The sequence below is a fragment of the Muntiacus reevesi genome, chromosome 5, assembly GCF_963930625.1.
Source record: "Muntiacus reevesi chromosome 5, mMunRee1.1, whole genome shotgun sequence".
Lineage (NCBI taxonomy): Eukaryota > Metazoa > Chordata > Mammalia > Artiodactyla > Cervidae > Muntiacus > Muntiacus reevesi.
Window position 1 is genome coordinate 38,796,785 of NC_089253.1, and position 20,693 is coordinate 38,817,477.

General features: G+C 48.8%; 1 protein-coding gene across 1 annotated transcript in view; it reads right to left on the reverse strand.

Moving 5' to 3' along the window:
- AHNAK (AHNAK nucleoprotein) overlaps positions 1 to 20,693 on the reverse strand; it is a 93,784-nt gene that overhangs the window by 24,167 nt on the left and 48,924 nt on the right. The window contains exon 5 of the mRNA XM_065937493.1: positions 19,471 to 19,570. Within this exon, the coding sequence (XP_065793565.1) occupies positions 19,471 to 19,570 (100 nt within the window). The remainder of the gene's footprint in view (positions 1 to 19,470; positions 19,571 to 20,693) is intronic.

The window sequence follows — 20,693 nt, forward strand, 5'->3', positions numbered from 1 at the left end:
TAATGGGTCTGTTGCAACCCCTCAGACATAACCTTCCCTGCCACACCCCAGATGCCTGCTCCACCTGCGGTCTACCGCTGCAACTTAAAGAACCTCTGATTTATTTGCACCAATACAGAGGCTGGAACTTCAGCCTCCTGCAGCCGTAAGGATGTGGATAAAGGGGTCAGTATCTGGAGCCGTGGGGTGGCAGGCAGTCATTGGAGGAGAGCTTTCTGGCTGCAGCAGAGTTTAAGCTACCCTGGGGCAGAGTTTCTCAAAGGGACACTGCAGACATTTCGTGCTGGATCATTCTTGGTTGTGGGAGTTAGGTCTGTCCATCCCAACTGTCTTAGTAGGTACAGGCTGCTATGAGAACACTATATGCCATAGAGGTGGTGGTTTAAACAACAGGACTGCATCTCACAGCTGTGGAAGCTGAGAGTCTGAGAAGAGAGTGCCAGAATGGCAGGCGTTCTGGCGAGAACCCGCTTCCTGGTTTGCAAACGACCTCTTACTTGCTATATTCTCACACAGCTGAGAGAAAGAGAGGCTGAAACCCAACAGAAGATGCAGCAGGGGCTCAGACTGGCATGGGGACCACCCACCGTGACCACTCTCACTACACACCTATGTGTTCACCCTGCAGCTATTAATACAAGTCTTCCACCTCCTCTCCCAGCCTGTATTTGCCTTACTACAAAAACAAAACAAAAACAGTTGGGGCTAGTCACAGCCCCACGCCACAAACCTCTGAATTATAATGGATATTTGAAAGTGAAGTCACTCAGTCATGTCCAACTCTTTGGACCCTATGGACTGTAGACCGCCAGGTTCCTCCATCCATGGAATTTTCCAGGCAAGAATACTGGAGTGGGTTGCCATATCCTCCTCCAGGGGATCTTCCCCACCCAGGGATTGAACCTGGGTCTCCTGCACTGCAGGCAGACTCTTCACTGTTTGAGCCACCAAGGAAGACCCATTAATAATGGATATTTTATATCCATTATAAATGGATATAATGGCCACATCAGTTCAGTTCAGTTCAGTCACTCAATCGTGTCTGACTCTTTGCGACCCCATGAACCACAGCACGCCAGGCCTCCCTGTCCATCACCAACTCCCAGAGTCCACCCAAACCCACATCCATCGAGTTGGTGATGCCACCCAACCATCTCATCCTTTGTTGTCCCCTTCTCCTGCCCTCAATCTTTACCAGCATCAGGGTCTTTTCAAATGAGTCAGCTCTTCACATCAGGTGGCCAAAGTACTGAAGTTTCAGCTTCAACATCAGTCCTTCCAATGAACACCCAGGACTGATCTCCTTTACGATGGACTGGTTGGATCTCCTTGCAGTCCAAGGGACTCTCAAGAGTCTTCCCCAACACCACAGTTCAAAAGCATCGATTCTTCGGCGCTCAGCTTTCTCACATCCATACATAACCACTGGAAAAACCATAACCTTGACTAGATGGACCTTTGTTGGCAAAGTCATGTCTCTGCTTTTTATTTTTTATGTCTTCAATGTCTCTGCTTTTTAATATGCTGTCTAGGTTGGTCATAACTTTCCTTCCAAGGAGTAGGCATCTTTTAATTTCATGGTTGCAGTCACCATCTGCAATGATTTTGGAGCCCAGAAAAATAAAGTCAGCCACTCTTTCCACTGTTTCCCCATCTATTTGCCATGAAGTGATGGAAAATTAAATGGCCACGTAAGGACCACTTAATCTATGGGCTTTCTAGTGGCTCAGTGGTAAAGAATCCCCCTGCCAATGCAAGAGACCCAAGAGACGAGGGGTGCGATCCCTGGGTCGGGAAGATCTCTGGAGAAGGAAATGGAAACTCACTCCAGTATTCTTTCCTGGGAAATCCCATGGATGAAGGAGCCAGTCCAAGGGTCGCAAAGAGTTGGGTACGACTTCCCAACTAGACAACAGCCATCTACGACAAGCACTGTTCTAAACCCTTTACAGGAATTCTCTCATTTAATCCTTACAGCAGGCCTATGCAGTTGGCACTATAACTATAAACGCTATAGACGGGGAAAGTGAGGTCTAGAGATGGATGGAGACTCACCTCAGGCCAGCGGTGAGGGGGCGGGGGAGGGAGATGCGTGCGCGCCTCCGATGCCTCCCCCATCCTCCACATTAGTTAGGAGAAAGAAGCTAAGAGGCAAGGGGGAGCTCAGAAATGAAAGAAGAGCATGAATAAAGAGAGATGAGGTGGCGGGAGAGGCGCATCGGGCCGTGCTCCTTGGAGTGGGGGACGGGTACCCTTCTGGCCTCACCCACGCCCCGCGGGCCCCGGACGGCTCCCTGGGGTCAGGGGTCCGCCTCTCCGAGAGGGAGGGTCCGCAGTCTCCTGTGGAGACAGGGTTCTCTCCGTGTCAGCTCCTCCCGTGCCCACCCACCCACTCTTCCGACCCTGGCCTCTGGCGCTCCTGCTGCCTCTTCCCACGCCGTCTACACCACAGGCCTCCAGACCTGGCGCGGGTCTGACACCTGCTTCTGTGGGAGCCTCCACTTGGCCCAGGGGGCTCTCGCCCACCAGGCCCCTCTGATTTGTCTCACCGCTGTGGACCCCACTTAATCCTCCAAACCCAGAGCCCCTGGCCTCCTTTGGCCTTCCCTCGCGGGTTCCTCACCCCCGCCTGTGGCTCAGGGCTCATGGACCCTCCCTGAACTGACCCGTCCACACGACTGTCCCTCCTGTTCTCCTGGCCTGAGTCTTAGGCATGGGTCAACACCCTACCCTGAGCAGTACCTGCCAGAAGCCAGTCACTGCCCACCCCAGGGTCCCTCTGTGACCACACAGTCACCTCCCCCTTCCTACCTTTCAGCCCACACTCCCTGCTCATCCCAGCCCTCCCTTCCATGTAAACTCAGCCAGCAAAGCCTCTGGAGGACCGTGCTTCCCTCACCCTCCTCCCAGCCTCTGCCAGAATTCCTCAGGGAGGTCCAGACGGCTACAGGAGGATTGCCAGGGGCCCTTGTTTAAAATACCGTGACAGTGAAATAAGCCAGACACAAAAGGACACACGCTACGTGATCCTGCTTGTAGAGGTCCCTGTTGTTTGTTGTTCAGTCGCCAAGTCCTGTCCGACTCTTCTTGACCCCATGGCCTGCAGCACGCCAGGCCTCCCTGTTCCCCACCGTCTCTTAGAGTTTGCCCAAGTTCATGACCATTGCATTGGTGATGCCATCCAACCATCGCATCCTCTGCTGCCCTCTTCTCCTTCTGCCTTCAATCTTTCCCAGCATGAGGGTCTTTTTCAGTGAGTCGGTTGTTTGCATCAGGTGACCAAAGTACTGGAGCTTCAGCTTCAGCATCACTCCTTTCAGTGGGTATTCAGGGTTGATTTCCTTTAAGATTGATTGGCCTTAGGAAGCACTGCTGTCAATAAAGCTAGTGGAGGCGATGGAATTCCAGCAGAGCTATTTAAAATCTTAATGATGCTATTAAAGTGCTGCACTCAATCTGTCAGCAAATTTGGAAAACCCAGCAGTGGCCACAGGGCTGGAAAAAGTCAGTCTTCATCTCAATTCCCAAGAAGGGCAGTACTAAAGAATGTTCAAATCACTGGATAATTGCACTCATCTCCCATACTAGTAAAGCTATGCTCAAAATCCTGCTTGTGAGGCTTCAGCATTACATGAACCAAGAACTTCCAGATAGAGGTCCCTAGAGTAGCCACATTCAGAGACAGAAAGTAGAGTGGTGGTTGCCAGGGTCTGGGGTAGGGGAAATGGGGCATGGTTGTTTAAAGGGGACAGAGTTTCCATTTGGGAAGATGAAAAAAGTTCTGGAGATGGTTGGTGGTGAAGGTTCCAGAACATAGTGAATGTATTTAATGCCACTGAACTATACACTTAAAATGGTTAAACTGGTCAATTTTATACTGTGTGTATTTTATCATGATAAAAATGAATGCTATGACAAAATCAGAATCTTGGGAGAACAGTGTGAAGAAACTCACGTTTTTAACCAGCTCCCCACTGGTTCTTATGCCCCCTCTGTATGAAAGCCAGGAATTGTTATGGCCTCTTAGTTGTGTTCCCGGTAGTCACGTATGGATATGAGAACTGGACAGTAAAGAAGGCAGAGCAACGAAGAATTGATGCTTTCGAACTGTGGTGCTGGAGAAGATTTGAGAGTCCCTTGGACTGTAAGGAGATCAAACCAGTCAATCTTAAAGGAGGTCAACCCTGACTATTCGTTGGAAGGACTGATGCTGAAGTTGAAGCTCCAATGCTTTGGCCACCTGACGTGAAGAGCTGACTCCTTGGAAAAGACCCCGATGCTGGGAAAGATTGAGGGCAGGAGGAGAAAGGGGTGACAGGGGATGAGATGGTTGGATGGCATCATCAACTCAATGGATATGAACTTGGGCAAACTCAGGAGATGGTGAGAACAGGGAAGCCTGGCGTGCTGCAGTCCATGGGGTCGAGAAGAGTTGGACACTAACTACTTGGTGACTGAACAACTTAGCTGTGTGACCTCAGTCAAGTCACAGGACGTAGTCAGCCCAAAGTACTTTGTCCGGAAATGGACATGAAACCTTCCTCACCTGTTCTTGTGCAGGTCACACGAGATAAGGAATATAAAGTGCCAGGTGTGTGGGAGCTGCCCAGCAAAAGCAAATTTGACAGTTGGTCTACAAGCATTTAGGCCTTCTCAGTTGGTTCAGTGCTAAAGAATTCGGCTGCCAATGCAGGAGATGCTGGTTCAATCCCTGGGTGGGAAAGATTCTCAAGGAGGAGGAAATGGCAACCCACTTCAGTATTCTTGCAAGGATAATCCTGTGAACAGAGGATCCTGGAGGGCTATAGTCCATGAGGTTGCAAAGAGTCAGACGCAACTGAGCAACGGAACACACACAGCACAGCGCTTACGGAGCAGCCTGGGTACCAAGCTAAGCCAGGGCCTGCCCACAGCACCTCTGGAGTCCCAGCTCTTGCACAAAGCAGGAGTCTCCCTTCCCCCACTCTCAGGCCTCTGAAGAGTTACCTGCCAGAAACCACACCTGGTAACCAATAAAGAGGTTCCTGACTTCTTAGAGGCCTGGGCCCAGCGGGGGAGGATCCAGTCAGCACACACATTCCATTCCTCTCAGCAAGAGTCCAGGGGCTGGGAGGGGTGGAGCTGGTCCCCGAGACCTCCTCCCAGTAAAACTGGACCCCTCCAGCCCTGCCAGTGATCCCCCACAGTTTCCCTCACAAGCCTGGAGAAGGAGAGGACAAGTTAGAGGCAGGAGGGGCAGGAAGACCTCTGATTACGTAACAGGGGATGGGGACCCAGGTCAGGGTCCAGGCTTTCCTGAAAGGGTGAGGGTGGTACCAGATCCTCAGGGCTAATTGACTTACGGGGTGGCCAGGGCACTCCTGGCCAAAGGAGTAGCTTGTGCAAAGGCCCAGAGGCCGCTGGTGTGTTTGGGAAGGAGCAGAAGCCAGGTGGTGGGGACTGGGAAGGGTATACTGATGCAGGTGGGAGCCCAGCATATAGAAGGAAGCCTGGCATGCAAATTGTTTTACTCAGAAGCCTCGGGATCCCAAAAGCCGCACCACCTCCCCACTCCCACCACCACCCCAATCAGCAGGCCCTGCTGGGAACCAGCTTGGAATGTCTTTCTTGTGCTCAAGGGAATCCTCCTCCAAGGAGACAGTGTTATCTTAATAGCACAAAGCCTTCAGCCTCCCTGATGGCCTGATGGCCTGTGCCTCTCACAGACTCAGTCAGGCAGGTCTGGTCAGCACACAAACATTCCATTCCTCTCAGCAAGAGCCCAGGGCCTGGGAGGGGTGGGCTTGCTCCCGTCCCAGGCCTTCTCACGCCAAAACTGGACCCCTCCGGCCACCAGTCTCCCCCACCCCTCCCAAACAGACACAGGGCACTTAGTTCAGGCCTCACCCACGTCCATTCCACCACTTTCTAGACCTCAGGTGAGCACCAGTAGAAAAACATCTTTTTTTCTTTCTCTTTTACTTTTCCTAAATCGACCACCCTTAGCTATGTTTAGAAAAGAAGAAAGTTTACACCAGTACAAAAATCACTTTCAAATAATACCTCCCAGGCCTTTGGGGATAAAAGCATTTCACTAATGTCAACAGTTAAGATTACAAAGTATGCCTACTTCAGTTCTTACCGTAATAAGATAGTTGGACATTTTTAATACCTTTTTTTAAAAAAAAAAAAAAAAAAAAAAAGAGATCCATTTACTTGCGTAGTTCGGGGTCTGTGAAGTGGTAAATGTGCTAGGAAATTACCTAAACAGTCTCGCCAGGCCAGCATTTTTGTCTCGGGTACCAGGAGGGTTGGAAGCCTGCCAGGTGGCTTGTGACCCCCTTATTAAGATGTCTCCCCAAGGGCCTGTCACGTGCCGAGGAAGACACCCTGGACAAGTGCCAGGCCTCAGCCCTCCATCTCAACCCTCCCACTCCCTCCCTCCTCTCTGCGTAAAATCCAAGTCATCTTTCTAGAACAGACTTTCCAAGCAGGTGATCCAGCTTTGCATGCAGTCCTGCCCCTTTCTTTGGTTTTGTCTGTGAAACCGTTCTTGAAAGTTTTCCAAAATGGCTTTTTAGAGTATTCCTAGCTTGAATATTTCTCTTCAGTGAAGTGCTTTTCCCTTTAATAAAAAGCGATGGCAATTTGGCAAGTGCCTGGGAGCTGGGATCCAAAGAGAGAGAGAAGATGCTTGGGGGTCCTGTGGCTTGACTCTCTGCTGGATCTGTAGAAGGTTAGCATCCCCTCCCCATTTCCAGCAGGAGGGCAGTAGGCACACCTTGGGAAGTCTTGCCCAGACCTCCACTTCCTGCTAGGCAGAGAGCTCTCTGTCCAGACTCACACCTGCTATGGGAGCAGGCTGGACCCTCTGGCCAGCTGTCCTGAGACCTGAAAGCCACCAAACCCTCTCCTATGCCAATCTTGCCTCTTTGCTCCTTTCCAGATCCCCTAGTGACTGATACTCTAAGAGTGGAAGAAAAGAAAGCTCAAGGGTTACATTAAGTCAGCATCTCCAACCCTTTTGGTGCCAGCGACTGGTTTCGTGCAAGACAATTTTTCCATGGATGGGTGGGAGTGGAAGATGGTTTCGGGATGATTCAAGTGCATTACAAGTATTGTGCACTTTATTTCTATTATTACTACATCAGCTCCACCCCAGATCATCAGGCATTAGATTTCGGAGGCTGGGGACCCCTGCATTAAATCATTGCATTCATTCAGAGGCTAATCAGGCAAACAGGATTAAGCCTAACCCTTTCTCAGAGGCTCTGAACTCCAAAGTCTTGACCTCTGTCCTCAAGGAGGGCCTTCCTTCCTGAGCTCTCTGATAAGCTAGGAATTCTGCACTCAGTTAAAAAAAAAAAAAAAATCCCTCCTGGATTTGCCGCTTTCTGATCTGACCAAGTTGGAATGTGCGCATGGAGAAATGTTCCTCGCCTGGAGGAGAACAACCCAGACTAAGAAACTGCATCAGTGAATAACACCCTGGACCTTCACAGAAAAGCCCAGAGGCTGCCTGCCTTGAGGAACCAGACACAAGAACTGCACAGCCTGGGTAGTGCTGGATGACCTTTCACCCCGAGGTAACTTGAATGAGCAGGAAAGTGTTATGGGCTGAATTGCATCTCCTGCCCTGCAAATCCATATGTAGAAGTACCTTCAGGACCGCAGAATGTAACTGTATTTGAAGTGGGCGCTATGTTTTGGCCTCACCACATCTTTCAGGCTCTTAGTTCCCCAACCAGGGATTGAACCTGGGCCCCCTACAGAGTCTTCACCACTGGACAGCCTGGAAATTCCCTGAAGATGGTCTTTAAAGAAGTTATTGTTGTTCGGTTGCTAAGTCATGTCTGACTTTTTACGACCCCATGGACTGCAGCACTGCCAGGCTTCCCTGTCCTTCACTATCTCCCAGAGTTTGCTCAAACTCATGACCATGGAGTCGGTGATGCCATCCAACCATCTCATCCTCTGTCGCCCCCTTCTCCTCCTGCCCTCAATCTTTCCCAGCATCAGGGTCTTTTCCAGTGAGTCAACTCTTCTTATCAGGTGGCCAAAGTATTGGAGTTTCAGCTTCAGCATCAGTCCTTCCAATGAATATTCAGGACTGATTTCCTTTAAGATTGACTGGTTTGATGTCCTTGCTGCCCAAGGGACTCTCAAGAGTCTTCCCCAACATCACAGCTCAAAAGCATCAATTTCTTCGGTGCTCAGCCTTCTTTATGGCCCAATTCTCACATCCATACATGACTATTTTAAAGAAGTAATTAAGTTAAAATAAGGTCATTAGGGTGGGCCCTAACACAATACAACCAGTGTCTTTATAACAAGAGGAAATAAAGACATAGTTAATGAGGGACAACCATGAGGCGACAGAAAACCATGATTTATAAGCCAAGAAGAGGGGTCTTAAGAAAGCTTACCTGCCACTTTTCTATCTTGGACTTCTAGCCTCCAAACTGTGCAAAAACAAATGCCTGATGTTCAGCCATCTGGTTGACAGTACTTTGTCCTAGAGCCCCAAGCAAACTAATACAGAAGATGCAGCTGTAGAAAACCACATGCCCCCATGCAAGTGACGGAGAGAAACTTTGGGAGGTTCAGAGAAGAGGTGAGATGTATTAAGAACTTGCAGGGATGGCGAGAGATCCTCAGCTACGATGTTTGGCTGCAACTGGATTGCTAAGAGAGTTTACGCTGCATCTGTGAAAGCCTTTCTGATCAAATTCCTCAGGCAGAAAAGAGAAGAATGAAAGAAATCCACTGTGTATTGGGTTGGCCAAAGAGTTTGTTTGCGTGTTTCTATAAGATGTAATGAAAAACCTGAATGAATTTTTTGGCCAACCCTGTATGTGGAATTCCCAGAATTCCCTCTCCATGGGGTCCTGGGTTGGGGTGGTCACAGGAAGAAGGTGTGTGGACTTGGAGGGCACAGAGAAAGCAGACCCTTTTGCGCTCTGAGGGTGGAGCAGGGCAGGCAGATGTGGGGTGGCTCAGGCACATGTTGGCTCAGGCACAGCCCCTCCACTCCGGGCCGGGTGTGGGCCACTCTGGGGTGCGGAGTCCAGCTTGTCCTGCAGGTAGCTGTATCATGGAGATCACAGGTGGCGAGAGCTCTTCCAGGCTGTCCCTCATACTCCCCACTCCACATCCATCTTCCCTCCCGAGCTGGTTCAGCGGAGACCAGCATTCTAGGCTCAACCCTCCAGCGCCTAGTTACTGCCTGCACACCTCCTACCCTCAGACCTACCACCGCCACCCAAAAGCCTCCCCAAATGTCTGCAAGTCACCCTTCAACACTCTTCAAAGACAAGGTCCTTCCAGATCAAGTCTAAACGCTCTGCCTTGATGCAAAGACCTTTTATAATATGTCCCCACCCTACTCTCCCATCATCTCCTCCACTGCTCCTTAATATGTGCATTCTGCCAAGTGAGGCCAGTCCCTTCTTTCCGGTTGGGATCTGCCATGCCCACTCCATCTCTCAGATTTGTCCCCACACTGTCAGCCCTCTCCTTCTTCAAGGTCCAGTTCAAGTCTTATCTTCTTCACAAAACTTTCATCAAGGCCGTCAGGTGCAGTTTTTAAGAGAAAAGACCCTGGAGTCAGGCTGTATGAATTCAGACCCCAGCTTTGCCCTTCTAGCTCTCAATGACCTTGAACAAATTATTTCATCTTTCTGTGCCTCAGTTTCCCCCACTGTAACACGGTGATGTACGGAGTTTGCAAGGTTATTGTAAGGATTGAGTTAAGACACATAAAGCATTTTTATTGTGCCTGACACATAGAAAGCACTTGATAAGCGTTGGTTCTTAATTCATTTGTATTATTACCTGATCATCCCATCCTTTCCAATACTCTTTTCCCTGAATTTCTACACCTGGTATGGTAGAGACCACATCACTCAACTACTTAATTAGAGTCAGTCTTGTACTGTTCACTGTGATTCCATGTGTAACAAACAGGAACAAGGACATTTTATCTATGATCAGAACACCAATAGGCAATAGCCTATTCATGAACATAAAATATTCCTCATTCTTAACTTGCAGCATAAGAGGGGGAGAAACTGCCCTGCTTCTTCCTGGTAGCATTTAACCCCTAAGAGACCTCGGAGGGAAAAGTTGGGGACAAGTCGTCAGGAGCAGGAAGACGCAAAAATGCCCACAGAATGGTCCTGAAACCCACCCTACTGGTGCATCTGAACACCAAGAAGATGAGATTTTGACAGATGTGGTTTTCACATTAAGAAGCACTGTCTTCGGAGTGGTCTGACCAGAGGCAGGGCCCTCAGCCAGCATCTACTCCAGGGAAACTGAACTGCACCTCAAGTGATAGAAGATCTCAAAGGTCCAGGGCCCAAGGGGCCAGCAGGTGGTGATAGTATCAGGATGGGGGAGGCCCCAACACTGTGCAGGCTCCCAGCATGACTGCCAAGGGACTTCTGGTTTACCACCCAGACTGCTGAGAGTTCATGAATCAGTCAGTCCATAGATCAAGATAACACGGGAGTTAAGAGGCACTCAGCTGTTTCAGGTCTCTCTTTTTCCAGCTTTAAAATGAAGAGGTTGCTGGAACCAGAGGAGAGCTAACAAACCACTCAGTTCTATAATTCTGCACAGTGAATTCTCTGCACAGTCAGAGTAGGCAAATGTAGTCAAGGAGGACTCTGAGAGCTTGATTTCTGTCAATATTACCCAAAGCACTCTTCAGATTCTATCCAATCCCTACCAAAATTCCAAAGGCGTTTTTCACAGAAATAGGAAAAAAAAAAAAATCCTCAAAGTCTCCAAATAGCCAAAGCAATCCTGGGAAAGAAGAACAAAGCTAGAGGCATCACACATCCTGATTTTAAACTATATTACAAAGCTGTAATAGTCAAAACAGACACTTAGATCAATGAAACAGACAGCCCAGAAACAAAACCATCCTTTTTTAGTTAATTAACTTACATCAAGGGAGCCAAGAATATACAATATAACCTCTCAATAAATAAGAGGTTAATTTCCCCATCCCCATACACAGAGCTGCAGGAAAGAATGGGGAAAATAACAGAGACACAGTACAACCTGATGCACTCGGCACTACAGCCCTTTTGGCTGAGAGGTGCCAAGGCTAAGGATGAATCCAGCAATTACCTGGGTTCACATTTCAGCTCTGATACTTACAGGCAAGTTATCTGATTTTTGTGATGCCTCAATTTTCTCAGCCAATACACATGACTAATAATAATACTTATTTCATGCACTTATTGATTAAAATACAAAGCACTTTGCACAGTACCCAAAGCAGAGGAGGTGCCAAAATCATTCAGAAAATGTTGATTAGGTACCCACTAAGAGACAGATACTGTTTCAAGGCACTGGGGCACAGTCTTGAGAGAGAGAGAGAAAAAAAAAAACCTCTTTATAGAGTTTACTTTTAGAAGTAGAAGATAGGTAATAAGAAATAACTTTAATAAAGATCAGATTTCCTCAAAAGTGCAGAAGACGAATATGAAGAAAAATCAACTGGGGTAAATAGGATAGAAATGGTGGTGTGATTTCTAGGTACAGTCCTAGCAAAGGCCACTCAGAGAAGACGAGCCTTGAATGGACACCTCAGTAATGTCACTGTTATCCTCACAGCTAGTACTCAGGGTTTGGTGCCAACAGGGTACATCTCCTGGTGTACAAATGAGCATTTCTGCCCAACATACCTCACAAAAGAGAAGCATGAGTTGGAAGAGAACTTAAAGATTCTCTGGTTCATTTTATCAAGCAAGAATGAAACCCAGAAAGGGATGGGCCAACAAACCCAGGGTCACACAGTTAGTTCTGAGACCAAGATTGATTCCAACTCCAGTCACCTGACTCTAAGACCATGTTCTTTTCTCTGCGTCATACCCCATTGCCCCAGGCTGACTCAGACCCATGTGAAATTGTGGCCTGGACCCTGGAAGATTTCTCTCCTGTATTGTATTTCAGTCTGCACTGTAGCTTGTGGTTATTAGCTGTGCAGTCTGAATATACCTCATTCAGACACACTTACAGGGGAAGAAATTATCATGGATTTGCAAGAAGACATCCATGAACCAGTGACCCCAGTTTAAACAATAAGAGTTAAAGACCATCATTTCAGGGGATCCCCGAGCACCCCACACACAAATGCAAGCACCCTGGCACCACTCACATAACATTCCTTAGCTTCATTCAGTCCTTAAAAGACCAAGAATTTGTTTCCATTTTTCCCCCTTAGGTTGTCGTAAAAACAATAGCTGGTTTGTATAGGTGACAGTAGCTCAGACAGTAAAGAATGTGCCTGCAATGCAGGAGACCTGGTTCAATCCCTGGGTCAGGAGGATCCCCTGGGGGAGGAAATGATAACCCACTCCAGTATTCTTGCCTGGAAAATTCCATGGACAGAGGAGCCTGGAGGGCAAAGAGCCAGACAGGACTGAGCAGGACTAACACGAAGACTCCTTGAACCCCTGAGAAGGTAACTTGGAGTCCTTTGGGGAACCTGAATATGATACAGGTTTTTGAAGGGCTGTTTGTTACAGGATAAATCTTTGCAGCAACCAGGGGCACTTATAAGAACTGCTAAGGCTAAAGAGAGTTGCAAAAAGTATGCAACCCAGTTTGCTTCCTTTTGAAGCTGCCCTGGGCCACAAGGATGAGACTGGAGCCTGACAGCAGTGGGACTTTGATGTGTCTGCACATCTCTCAGAGACGAGGAACACCTGTGGGCCATGCGAGCGGGGACCTCACAGCACCATCCATCCATTCATGGAACAGATACAAACTGAGCACCTAGTATGTGCCTGGCACTGTTAGAGGCACTGAGAATATGACAGGAAACCAAACAAAACCAAATGTCATGAAGCTTATGAGGGGGCTTCCCAGGTGGTGCTACTGGTTAAGAATCAGCCTGCCAATTGCAGGAGTCGTGGGTTCGATCTCTGGGTCCCCTGGAGAAGGAAATGGCAACCCACTCCAGCATTCTTGCCTGGAGAATTCCATGGACAGAGGAGCCTGGCGGGCTACAGTTCATGGGGTCGCAAAAGAGTCAGACACAACTGGGCACACATACACACATTCTAGTGAGGAGGAAGGAAATGAACAAACTGGGGAGTGAATCTATGTCAGAAAGCGCTAAGTAAGTGGGTAAAAGACATGAGTGATGCCTGGAATCGGGACAGTGAGAGCGTGTTACCTTAAAGTTTCAGAGCAGGGCGCTCTCCAGAGGTGACCTTGGAAGGTGAAGGGTTTGTCAAGGTAAGAACATTCGAGGCTAGTTCTCCAAAAACTCCAAAGCCCTGAGGCAGAACAGTGAGGGGACATTCATGGCCTGAGCTGAGGAGGGAAGGAGAAATAAGGTCAGAAGAGCAGTGAGGACTAACAGACCTTTGCAAACACTTATATTTGGCCTCAAGTGAGATGCCAGAAGGTCAACAGGAATAACATTACCTGACTGATGACTTAAAAGTGTTAGTCGCTCAATCCTGTCTGTCTTTTTGCCACTATAGCCTGCCTGGCTTCTCTGTCCATGAAGAATTTTCCAGGCAAGAATACTGGAAAAGGGTTCCCATTTCCTTATCCAGGGGATCTTCCTGACCCAGGGATCGAACACACATCTCCTACATTAGCAGGTGGATTCATTACCACTGAGTCACCAGGGGAGCCCGATAATGTCTTTAAAAGGTTGAACCAATTGTGCTCGTAAAGAGATCACAGGGGGACCAAGATCAAAACAGGGAGAGCAGTCAGGAAACCACTGTCCTGATCTAGATGAGAGCCGTGGGGGCCTGGATCTGGGCAGCAAAGGTGGGATGAGAGAAGTGACTCAATTCTGGATACAGAGGATGGACCAAATGGGAACTGCTCATTGTCTAACCATGTAAAAAATTCCAGACGTCCAGGATGACACCAGAGCTTTAGCCGGAAGAACCTGAGTGTAGAGTTGACCCTGATGGAGATAAAGTCCTTGAGAGGGCCTGGGGCGGGGTGGGGGTGGGGGAGAAGGCAGGTCAAGAGAATTTTCCCAGCAGGTGTTCAAGCTCTGATCTTGATTTATAAAGTCAACCGTGCATAAAAGTTGGACCATTATGATCCTGCAATTTCACCACTGTGTATAACACCCAAAAGAACTGAAAGCAGGAACTTATACAGATATTAATACTTGTACACCAGTGTTCGTGGCAGTGCTATTCACAACAGCCAAAAAGTGGAAAGAGGGGCTTCCCTGGCAGTCCAGTGGTTAAGACTTCACACTTCCAATGCAGCAAGCACAGGTTCTGTCCTTGGTCGGGGGAACTAAGATCCCACATGCTGTGGGGAGTAGCCAAAAAAAAAAAAAGGAAACAACTCAAATATTCATCGACAGATGAACAGATAAATAAAATGTGACCTTACATACAATTCAGCCTTTAGAAGAAAGGAAATCCTTACCCGTGCTACAACATGGATGGACCTTAAAGATATTATGCTGAGTGAAGTAAGCCAGCCGCCAAAGGACAGATGTATGATTCCATTGGTACGAGGAACCTAACGTAGTTAAATCCATAGAGATACAAAACAGAATCGTGGTTGCCAGGAAGTAGAGAGAAGAAAGGGGAAGTTATTGTTTAATAGGTACAGAGCTTCTGTTTGGAAAGATGAAAATGCTCTGGGGACAGAGAGCGGTGATGGTTACACAACAAATGTGAATGTACTCATGCACTGAACTGTGCACCTAAGGACGGTTAAAACAGAAAATCTTATGCATACTTTACAATTAAAAAAAATAGATGGCAATCTCACAGGTTAGTCCACCGGCAAGGGCTCTAGAAAACTTTGCTGCTGCTGCTAAGTCACTTCAGTCGTGTCCGACTCTGTGTGATCCCATAGACGGCAGCCCACCAGGCTCCCCCGTCCCTGGGATTCTCCAGGCAAGAACACTGGAGTGGGTTGCCATTTCCTTCTCCAATGTGTGAAAGTGAAAAGTGAAAAGTGAAAGTGAAGTCGCTCAGTCGTGTCCGACTCTTAGCGACCCCATGGACCAGAGCCTACCAGGCTCCTCCATCCATGGGATTTTCCAGGCAAGAGTACTAGAGTGGGGTACCATTGCCTTCTCCACTAGAAAGATTTAGAGATTTATAAATTAAAAAAAATCAAATCATCCTAGAGTTTCCCTATGGTTTCTGTACCCAATCCACCAAGAGGGCTTCAAAATAGGAAGAAGGAGAGCCCTGGGGGACGGGAAGAGATGCAATAGAAGCCTATTCCAGGCAGAAAGAACAATGTGGAACAGGTATGACTGGGAATTTCCTGGTGGTTCAGTGGTTAGAGCTCAGGGCTCTCGCTGCCAGGGGCCCGGTTTCCATTCCGGGTCGGAGAACTAAGATCCTATGAACCTTGCAGCGCAGACAAAAAAAAGAGAGAGAAAGGACTGGAATAAGATGGTCAGAGATACAAAGTGAGCAAAGAGGATTGACAACGGGCTCAGAGATGCTGTGGGCCACCAGAGGTGAGACCCGATGACAGCTTTGGTGACCCAGAGAAAGTCATGGCGTTTAACGCCCCCTGAGAGGCTGATGAAAGGGCCTAATTATACAAGAGCTCACATCACCGAGTACTTACTCTGCGTCTAAGCCCTGCACGGCTACTAACTGGCTTAATCCTCACAACCACCACTCAAGGGAAATACTCGACTCATCCTGATTTCACAAATGGGGAAACTAGAACTCACCTCCCATTAGAAGATTAGAGTATCGAAAACAGGAGTCAAACCCAACCAGCCCAGTTCCGGGGTGGAGCTCTTAACCACTAGGCTACCCAGCTCTCAATGCCAGACAGTGTGACATGCAGCATGGTGACTTTGGGAGCTGACATTTATAGATGGCACTTTCCAGCAGTTCATCTTCCAAAACCCTCTTAAGCATTTAAAACAACATGGGGCCAGATGTCTCCATCCAAAAGCCCTACTGGTGTGAACACCACAGCCTTATCTCCAAGTCCAGCCATGGCTCTCAGATCAGACACACTGATTTTTCTGTTTATTTACAAAAAGAGACTTTATGGCAAGAGCGGACGGCAGCGTTGCCGTGAGAAAGCCAGCCCCAAGCTCTGTTATGTGTTTAACTATGAAGGGACACAGCAGAATTCTCTTGAGAAGCTGATGCAGAGAAAGCTGGAGGCCAATGGCAGGGGCAGGAAAGGTTTGTTTCTGGTGAAGTCATGTTTACACAAAACCCCGACTTCAAAGTCCACACAAGTGAGGGCCATGCAAGCAGGTTTCAAAGGAAACACTTGTGACCAGGGAAAAGCCTGTGACCTGGCCGATAGAGGAGTCCCTGGCAAGGCGAACTGTAATCTTCCTCCCATCATTTAAAGCAAAGCTTGTGAAGATGAAAAACCACAGCAAGTTCTTCTAAGCTCCACAGACTTTACATGAATCCCCATGCCTGGATGCATTAATTCTACCTCTTTCTGTGCTGGCTGTTGATACATACTCACTGAATGAAGACATGTGATGGATGCACCCAGTGTATAACAAATCCTTTAGGGAAAGAGGTCAAGTCTCCATCATCTTTAAATCTTGAGACACTTAATAAATGTCAAGGTACATCATACCAAAAAATATATATATATTGTGCTGAAAATGCAAACACTGAGAGTCTAGAAGCTGCTCCCAAGAAAACAAGAGAGGAATACACAGCCATGTGAGTGCTGGGAAGCCAGCCAGAAGCTCCTGCCATCATCTCTCTATTTGACGTGCCAGGCATGCTATCCTGAGGACCTTCCTGGGTCCTCAGGGGAGGTGAAGTCTGGCAGAAGCCCAGTACTGTGGGAGCTGAAACAGGGTTGCCCGGACCTACTGAAAAGCACACAGGAGGAGCACGCAGCCCAGACCCGGAGGCTCAGGGTGTCTGGGGTGGTGACTCGCAGACCCAGATAAACAGAGGGCAGAAGGAGTGTGGAGGAGCATCGTGAAGACAGGAGCAGGGACCAGCATCATGAACCTGGGTACCAGCAAGCCCTTGGGTATGGCTGGGATGAACGGTACAAGCGGCGGGTGATGAGATAGAAGGAGGTCATGGCAGTCTTGGGTGCTAAGTCAAGGACATGAACTTCACCCTGAAAGTCAAGAGGAGCCTCTGAAGAATTTTAAGCAGGGGAGTAACATGATCTGATTTTTATTTTAGATTGGCCTCTACTTAAAGCCCACTCCACTGATAGAAGGAAAAGTCTAAGACAGGCAAACCAGTTAGGAGATAATTGCAGTAAATGAAAATTTAAGATGTCGAGGATATTAAGAAGGAGAAGGGATGACTGTTGTGGTTACAGAGCTGATCAGAGGCAAAGGAAACTCGACGGGGGTCTGAGTTTTCTTTCCGAGGGGAGGCAGAGCTGGACCCAGTGCTGGAAAGCAGGTTTAAGCATGAGCAATCCCAAGAGGTTGCCCAGAGAGTCCCCAGCAAGAAAAATGAAGACTCAGGATAGGTGCTCAAGGAATTCTGCCATTTGTGAGGTTATGGGAAAAGAGGAGGCCGTTAGGGGCCTGGGAAAGGAGGACAAAGTGGTCCTAACCATGCAGACAGAAGCAAAATCACTAGGAATTCCCTGGCCATTCAGTGGTTAAGACTCAGGACATTCACTGCTGGGACCCGGATTCGATCCCTAGCCAGGGAACTTTGTTGTTGTTTAGTCGGTAAGTCATGTCCCACTCTTTGGGATCCCATGGACTGTGGCCTGCCGGGCTCCTCTGTCCGTGAGATTTCCCGGGCAAGAATACTGGAGTGGGTTGCCATTTCCTACTCCAGGGGATCTTCCCGACCCAGGGATGGAATCCATGTCTCCAGCATTGCAGGAAGATTCTTTACTGCTGAGCCACCAGGGAAGCCCTGCTGCTGCTGCTGCTAAGTCGTTTCAGTCGTGTCCGACTCTGTGTGACCCCATAGATGGCAGTCCACCAGGCTCCGCCGTCCCTGGGATTCTCCAGGCAAGAACACTGGAGTGGGTTGCCATTCCCTTCTCCAAGGGAAGCCCTAAGAGCCTGAAAACAAAAAAGAGCCAGAAATCACGAAGCCAAGGCAGGAGGGGGCTTCCAGGAGGGAGAAGGCACAGCATCAAGCGCCCTGAGACCACCCTGGGCAGAATGAAGGATGAGCGAGAACAGCTCTGGGTGGAGACGGAGGAAGCCCCACGGCAGGGGACGGGGCGCCGGAGTGGGTGGCGCGGGAGGCAGAGGTGATGGGAGAAGCAGGTGACCTTTTCAAGCAGGTTGGCGCTACGGGGACAATACCACGGTAAGAAGGGGGAGGGGCTGAAGGAGGGTTTCTTCAAGCAGGGAGGGGAACGTGCATATTTATTGGGAGATGCCAGGATAGAGGTGGGGTGCCAGGGAGAGCAGGGGCAACCAAAAGGGGAGGGAAGGGGAAGTACGAAACCCCTGGAGGGATCAGTCTCAGGAAGCAAGGCTAATTCGGGGAGGGAGGAGGTGGGGGGGGGGGGTGTCCATGGGACAAAAGGACAGGAAACCCCAGTTTCCCAGGGGATAGGCCGTGACTCTGCTCCAGCTGGTGGTGAAACGTGAGGTGCACACACGGCAGAGACTTCAACATTGCAAGAGAAGCTAGGCTGTTCCTTTTGAAAACATCCATCCCCGATTTTCTGGAAATCTCCTGATTTTTCAAGTGTTTGCAACCACCTCAAATGCAGTAAGCCCAAGACCGGACTGCAGCCCAAATTAAGCTCCCTGCAAGCAGGATTTCCTCTTCCCACGGTTACTTCTTCCTCTCATCTTGCCCTTCATGTGGGCGTCTCCCCTCTGGAGAAGGCATTTCCTTTACAGGATCCAAAAGCCTTTCTCCTAAACTCCGGTAGAGCTCCTCCAGTAGATACTAACCCTGAAATTCTAAATTTCGGGTGTCTGCCCCACTCTGAACTCCAAGTTCAACAGATACTGCCCTGTATGTGTTAGTCATTCAGTCGTGGCCAACTCTGCAGCCCCATGGACTGTGACCCCCAAGCTCCTCTGTCCACGGAATTCTCCAGGCAAGAATCGTGGAGTGGGTTGCCATTTCCTTCTCCAGGGTATCTTCTCAACTCAAGGATCGAACCTGGGTCTCCCGCATTGCAGGTGGATTCTTTACCGTCTGAGCCACGAGGGACACCCAGATATTGTCCTATAACCGTGTAAACGTCCCATATATGCCGCGAGTGTTAACAGCTCTAAGTATCAAGAAACCCTGAGACTCCTGTGGAAGGAGTCAATTAATCCCCCCAGAGTGAGTGCATTTTCCATTGACTTTTCAAACAGCTGAAAGGCGAGAGGAGGACTTGAATTTCTAGGTCCTGGAGAGGGAGGGGCAGGGTCCCCGGTGTTCTGAACCAGCTCTCTGCTGAGTGACTTCTGGTCTAGGAAGGCTTGGTCATCTGTGGAGGTTCCCGTGAGCCTCATGTCTGGATGGAGGTATCATTATTATGATTCAAGTCATCGTCCTTTCAGTCCCCATGACCTTCTCTCACCTGTGTTTGGGGTGGAGACTGACTCTGCCTGTGCTTGGCTGGTGGCTTCCTCGGGTTTATTCTGCTCTCTGCGTTCCAGGACTGCCGGCTGCGGTGGGTTCTAACAACAAGGACAAGGGTTGTTACCAGTCGCACATCAAATCATCCAACCAATTAATGTTTCTCAAATGCGTACTATATTTACAAAAAAAATGACAACAACCCAGGTCTTCCCTGGTGGTCCAGTGACTGAGAATTTGCCTGCCAATGCAGGGGACACAGGTTGGATCCCCGGCCCGGGAAGATCCCACATCCCAGGGGGCAGATAAGCCCAGGCACCACAACTCCTGTGCCCACATACCACACCTGCCGAAGCCCACACGCTCTTGAACCTGTGCTCCGAAACAAGAGAAACCACCGCAGTGAGAAGCCCGCACACCGCAACGAAGAGCAGTCCCCACTCACCACAACTGGAGAGAGCCCGCGTGCCGCAGCGAAGACCCAGCATGGTCAAAAATAAAAACAATAATAAAGTAAATAAATAATAAATTTATTATTATTAAAAATAATAATGCATAAATAAAACCAGGGACCCACCTTTATATCCCAGCGCATCCCAGTCTATCCCACCCCTTGCTTGGAAGCTCTGTCTGTAGAAGAGATAACAGGATCTTAAGAAGGGAGCTGGCATCAGCTGAAAGACATCCTTCTGTTGAAGCCCAGTGACCCTCTTACAATGGGGATAGACAATGCCATTTCAGGTGCCTCAGTGCAGCAGGCCCAGTCCCTGTCCTCAAGGATCTGGCAGTGGCAGAAGAAAAGAGATAAGGTGCAATTCAGCACTGAGGAACGAGATGCTGTCAAGTGAAGAATGCGTAGAAGGGAGGGTGTGAGTGACTGTCCACTGTGCATCTTTTCTCTGTACCACGCTGAACTGGACGCCATGGGGCAGGAGGGCGAACCAGTGGATTGGATTCCATGAAAAGAGTCCCTGAAATCTATGTGGTAGATCTCCAATGCACGGGTCCCAGTATCTCAAAGTAAGGGTCCCATCAGGACGGAAAGTCTATCTAAGCACAGAATTCCCTGGCCAATGTCAGAATCCTATCTGGCAGCAACATGGAAACCAGTTTGTGGAGAACAGTGTTAATATCAACAGCTTCCATCAACTGCTTTTTTCATGTGTTCACTCTTTTTAAATGACGCAGTAAGTCCCCTACATACAAACAAGTTCCTTCCAAGAG